Source organism: Peromyscus eremicus, chromosome 4, assembly GCF_949786415.1.
Source record: "Peromyscus eremicus chromosome 4, PerEre_H2_v1, whole genome shotgun sequence".
Taxonomy (NCBI): domain Eukaryota; kingdom Metazoa; phylum Chordata; class Mammalia; order Rodentia; family Cricetidae; genus Peromyscus; species Peromyscus eremicus.
This window is the reverse complement of record NC_081419.1, coordinates 152,646,341-152,652,380: the sequence shown is the minus strand read 5'-3', so window position 1 is coordinate 152,652,380 and position 6,040 is coordinate 152,646,341. Positions and strand designations below refer to the sequence as shown.

At 44.5% G+C, this 6,040-nt stretch overlaps 1 protein-coding gene across 1 annotated transcript in view; it reads left to right on the top strand.

The window, feature by feature from the left end:
* The first annotated feature begins 2,316 nt into the window (after window positions 1–2,316).
* Zbtb46 (zinc finger and BTB domain containing 46) overlaps window positions 2,317–6,040 on the top strand; it is a 40,190-nt gene continuing 36,466 nt past the window's right edge. Inside the window, exon 1 of the mRNA XM_059262141.1 lies at window positions 2,317–3,282. Within this exon, the coding sequence (XP_059118124.1) occupies window positions 2,346–3,282 (937 nt within the window). The 5' untranslated portion in view covers window positions 2,317–2,345. The remainder of the gene's footprint in view (window positions 3,283–6,040) is intronic.

Below are 6,040 nucleotides of genomic sequence, written 5' to 3'. Positions count from 1 at the left end.
GGGAAGGGACTGGGAGGAGTGGAGGGAGGGGAACTGGTCAGGATGTAATGTATGAGAGGAAAACAACAACAACAAAAACAAATGAACAAGGGCTAGAGTCCTTGCTTTAGCAACATCAGAATGATACAGAAGATTAGTATGGCCTCTGTACAAAGAATACCTACAAATTTGCATGTGTATGTTATTTATTTTTTTCAGACAGGGTTTCTTTGTGTAGCATTGGCTTTTCTGGAACTCACTCTGTAGGCCATACTGTAGACCAGGCTGGCCTTGAACTCACAGAGATCCACCCGCCTCTGCCTACCAAGTGCTGGCATTAAAGGCATACTGCCATGATCCTTCTGCAGCCTGAGTTTAGGTCCTGAGACAGGGAAGGGGCATTGGCATGAAGAAATGAATTGTCCACCACCAGCTGAGTTTCACAAAAGTGGCCAGCCTGGAATAGCTCCAGCCATCTCATGTAAACATCAAAAACAAGCATGTTTTTCCATACTAACAAGCAAGTTTTTTTCCATCCTCCAACGTTAACCTCTGGCAAAAAAAAAAAAAAAAAAAATGTCAAATATGTTTTCTCCCAACTTTTACATCAAAATATCTTTTTTAAAAGATTTATTTATTTATTATATATACAGTGTTCTCCCTGCATGTGACCCTGCAAGCCAGAAGAGAGCACCAGATCTCATTACAGATGGTTGTGAGCCACCATGTGTTGCTAGAGTTTTCCTGCCTGGCCCACAGTCAGGGCAAATCTCTTTCACCTGCCAGTCCCACAGCCTCTCAGACCCGACCAAGTAAACACAGAGACTTATGTTGCTTTCAAACTGTATGGCCATGGCAGGCTTCTTGCTAACTGTTCTTATAGCTTAAATTAATCCATTTCCTTTAATCTATACCTTGCCACATGGCTCGTGGCTTACCGGTATCTTCACAAGCTGTTTCTCATCGTGGTGGCTGGCAGTGTCTCTCTGACTCAGCCTTCCACTTCCCAGCTTTATTCTCCTCCTTGCCCCGCCTATACTTCCTGCCTAGCCAACGGCCAATCAGTGTTTTATTGATTAATTAGCAACACATTTGCCATACATCCCACAGCAACCATGTGGTTGCTGGAATTGAACTCAGGACCTCTGGGAGAGCAGTCAGTGCTCTTAACCGCTTAGCCATCTCTCCAGCTCCGCATCAAAATATCTTTAAACCAAAAACACTTACCATTTTACTTGTGTGGCCAAATGTCAAGCCAGGTATATCCTGTCTTTACATAACTAAAAGATGATTGACATAGGCATGGATTTTCAAGAACAACAATCTCCTTTAAAACATTTTTACAGAAATAGGGTTGATCTGCCTCTGATCCTGTCAGCACTGAATTAGAACAGCTCCCGGGGTCAGAAGTGACGGCTGGCATCCCCAGACAAGAAACCTGAGAAGCATCAGCTCCCAAAGAATTTTAGGGGAACATATTTGAGAAAAAAATGGGGTTTCCAAGAATGATCACATCTGTCTCTGCATGGTTTACAAAATGACACAAAAACTACCAAAAGAATTATCAATATTATAAGAGAGAAGAAAGCATGCAGGCCGAGTGTTCCCAGCAGTATTCTGCTCTATCTCAAAGTCCATTGGTCCTTGCCAAGTGAGACTGTCCCTGTGGGTATTTGCCTCATCTGGAGACTTGTTGGACAAGTACTCATATACTGGTCCAAAATTAGGCCGCATGGCTCCCAACAGTGTATGCCTTAATTATATATGTGTATATATTTAATTAAATTTATTTTTTATTTTATATCCCAAGTGCAATTTCCCCTCCCTCCTCTCCTTCCATTTTCTCCCACCGCCTCCCCTTCTTTATATATTTTTATATATAAAGGATGTTTTCTCAAATGTGAGGGATGAAGACTGCAGGGCTAGGTTGTTTAACCTAACTTTTCACTTCGTGTGAGAAAATAACTTTGTCTACTGATGGGCAATTTTTTTGTTTGGGTATGTTAGCTGTCTAAAATCTCAAGTCCATTATGGTCTTAGAAGGACTTAAGACAGGACAGGGCTTACCCAGGACAGGGCTGATGCCCACTTGCCAGTTGCTGTTAGAGTAAGTCATGACTTCAGACCTCTTTAGCACATTTGTGCTGCAGGGCCTGTGGTGATGGCCTCTGCTATCAGCATTTGTCCCCACTGCCTCCACTCTGTTCTGGTTTGGCAGCCTGTGTCTGCTGGATGGATGCCGAACCTTTGCATGCACTTTGCTGCCATCTACCTGGATTTATTTCATAGCAGAGGGGTTTCATGTATGGGTAACTGTTTTCTTCTCCTCACAGAGTCTATAGAAGAGGCAGCAGCAAGGCTCCCAGATGAACAACCGAAAGGAAGATATGGAAATCACTTCTCACTACCGGCACTTGCTTCGAGAGCTCAATGAGCAGAGGCAGCACGGAGTCCTATGTGATGTGTGTGTCGTGGTGGAGGGCAAGGTCTTCAAGGCACACAAGAACGTCTTGCTTGGGAGCAGCCGCTACTTCAAGACACTCTACTGCCAGGTACAGAAGACATCTGACCAGGCAACAGTCACTCATTTGGACATTGTCACAGCCCAAGGCTTCAAGGCCATTATTGACTTCATGTACTCTGCCCACCTGGCTCTTACCAGCAGGAATGTCATTGAGGTGATGTCAGCTGCCAGCTTCCTACAGATGACTGACATTGTGCAGGCCTGCCATGATTTCATCAAGGCTGCACTGGACATCAGCATCAAGTCAGATGCCTCAGATGAACTCTCTGAGTTTGAGATTGGCACCCCAGCCAGCAACAGCACAGAGGCACTGATCTCAGCTGTAATGGCTGGAAGGAGCATCTCCCCATGGCTGGCTCGAAGAACAAGTCCTGCCAATTCTTCTGGAGACTCTGCCATTGCTAGCTGTCATGAAGGAGGGAGCAGCTATGGGAAGGAGGACCAGGAGCCTAAGGTTGATGGTCCTGATGACATTACTTCACAGTCTTTGTGGCCTGGAGATGTAGGCTATGGGTCTTTGCGCATCAAGGAAGAACAGGTTTCACCATCACATTATGGAGGGAGTGAACTTCCATCCTCCAAGGACACTGCAATACAGAACTCTTTATCAGAGCAGGGTGCTGGGGATGGCTGGCAGCCCACAGGCCGGAGAAAGAATAGGAAAAACAAAGAGACTGTCAGACATATCACACAGCAGGTGGAGGAGGACAGCCGGGCTGGCTCCCCAGTACCCTCATTCCTGCCCACATCAGGATGGCCTTTCAGCAGCCGAGACTCAAGTAAGCCTTTCTTGTGACAAGCTGGGTGCAGAAGGCCCAGGTCACTGTGTTGATGACTTCATAGCTGTTGGTGAAGTGATATATTCCCATGCTCACACTAATGGCTTCCTATGGTCACCTTCTATCACAGTAAATTAGTGTGACTGCAGGGAATATGACCTACATGTAACCAAGGCTAAGATGACTTTGGGGCCCTAACAGTACTGGTGTGTCTATCCCATTAATATAGCTCCAGTATGTAGAGGTTGCTTGAGTGGGGCTTCCATGAAACCACTAAGACAAGGTACAGCGTCTGTAGTTGGAACAGTAGGGGGACAGTTGGGGAAGCTCAACTGTTCTGAGTTGTCTGTCTTTCCTCATTTATCAGACATTTCCTTGGTACTGTCAGGGCCACCCAGAAAGTCACCAGAGTGGCCCTCAGTTCTATTCCCTACCCCAGACTTTTGCTTGGCTCTTGTAGTGTTTGGTCTTCAGTTTCTTGCTGCTTCAAACTGGGATGTTGTACTGAAAACAGCTTCATAATGAGGGATAAGTGTGTCTCATGGCTTGGTGGTCACAACCATGTACTACTCTTGTTGAGGACCTGAGTTCAATCCCCAGCATCCATGTCTAGCGGCTCACAACTGCCTATAACTCTAGCTTCAGAGAGGTCTGATACTGCTGGCCTCCATGGGTACCTGTACTCACATGCATATACCAGTATCCACATACTTAAATTTTTAAAACTTATATTTTTTTAATCTTAATTACATGTGTATGAGGTGCAGTAGGGAATTATATGTGCACTTGACTCCAGGTACCCACAGAGGCTAGAAGCAGGTGAGAGCTTCCTGACGTGGATGTTGGGAGTTAAATTTGGGTCCTCAGCAAAAACAGTGTATTCTTAACTGCTGAGCCAGCTCTTCAGCCCCTCTGCCTTGTAAACATTTTTAACTGAGTAGTTAATTGGCATTAAATATATTCATGTTGTACTACTATCCATCTCCAGAACTTAAAATTTTTTTTAGATTTATTTATTTTGTATGAATGTTTTGTCTGCACTTATGTATGTATACCATGTGTGTGCTTGGTGCCAGTGGAGGTTAGCAGATGGTATCATATATACACTGGAACTGCAGTTGCTGATTGTTGTGAACCATCACGTGGGTACTGAGAATTAAACTTGAGTCCTCTACAAGAGCAACAAGTGCCCTTAACTGCTGAACCATCTCTCTCCACATACTTCAGTTTTATTTTTAAAGTTCTCATTGCCCTGTGTTTCCGACACTGAGACACCAAGCACAGAGCCAGAGCCAGATTTTGGCATGTTTGTAAAGGTTGGTTTTGCTCAGCATTGCTCCACGTTGGGCTGAATTGTTCTCTGTGCTGGTGTCCTGGGGATGGGAGGATGTTGAGCAGCATCTGTACCCACAAGGTTTCAGTGGCATTTGACACAGTTGTGACAACCACAAATATCTCCTGACATGTACACATATCTCCAAGCATCCCCTGTTCTCCCTAGGGATGGACTGAACTGAATCAGAAGAGTATCAGTCATTTCCTGATAATTGTTCCTGTGGAGAATCCCTCAAGGCAATAGACATGGATAGTAACGTCTGCCTTCTGCATTTGCTTATAATCTTTTGTCAGTTCTGACCCAAACCTAGTGAATGCTGAGACTTTTGGGGCACATTTTGAGTCTCACAGATGTTGGGGCCATCCTCTACTTGTTTCAGAATATATGCGTGTGCCTAGTCAGTTTCCCTACAGGTGACAATGTTGGGGGCATGCATCCCATGGGAGTCAATGGTAAATTAGTAAGTGGAACAATCCTAGAGCCTGTGGGCTGGAGGTTTCAAATGTAGTCAGCGAGCAGAAGGTGTTTTCAGAATCCAACAAGTGATTTTGGCTGTATACTTTCTTAGTCTTAAATCCTTGGGTTGCCAAGGCAACTGTGAACTGCTTTTGCTTGGGGATTCTGAAGACTGAGATAAGGATGTGAGGTGTAGGCTGGAGCGTGGGATGCTTCCTGCATGTCATGGTGGTGTGTCATTCTTTAAGCCTCTCCCACCCTGGCTCGCAGATTAAGATTAGGAAACATAAATTATGACACTTGATGGAGGTCAGTTTATTTTCATTAAAGAGTTAGAGATTGATAAATTATTTATAGGAGAAAAGGCTTTCTTCTAAAGACACACGTCAGGCAGACACATGTCAGGTGCATTGGGGCCTTCTGAGCAGTTGCTCAGATGTGAAACCTTCTGTTCCTAGCCACTTGTCTTGTCCTGTCTGTATGTCTCCATCTCAGCTCCTGGTGGCCTCTGGCACCACTCTACTTTTATAAGTGATTTTCTAAGCAAAAAGTCAACTGCATTGTAACTAAGCAGGTCTGGAAAATTAGTTTTAAATTGACTTAATTTATGTGATAACTGGTACAAATAGCATTAAATAAGCACATGGGTTGTGCATGTCCATGTGATGGACACAGGCAAGCCTTCTAGCTGGGTACTCACCATCTCTCTCTGGGACATCCTAGGATGGGGCCTCTCCTGATCCATCTGCAGAGAGAGGTCAGTGATAATTCTCAGGGTAGTTAGTGATGCTTCTATGAGGTGAAATAGTATCCAACTAGCTCAGGAATGATTTCTAGGGCTCCCAGCTACACTCATTCCTAAAATATACTGCAAGCATCAAAATGTGAAACTGTTTGAAAGTTAAAGGTTTTGTTGAGTTAATATACTGGACTTTGGGAAGATTGAACCTCCACATGTTGTAATTT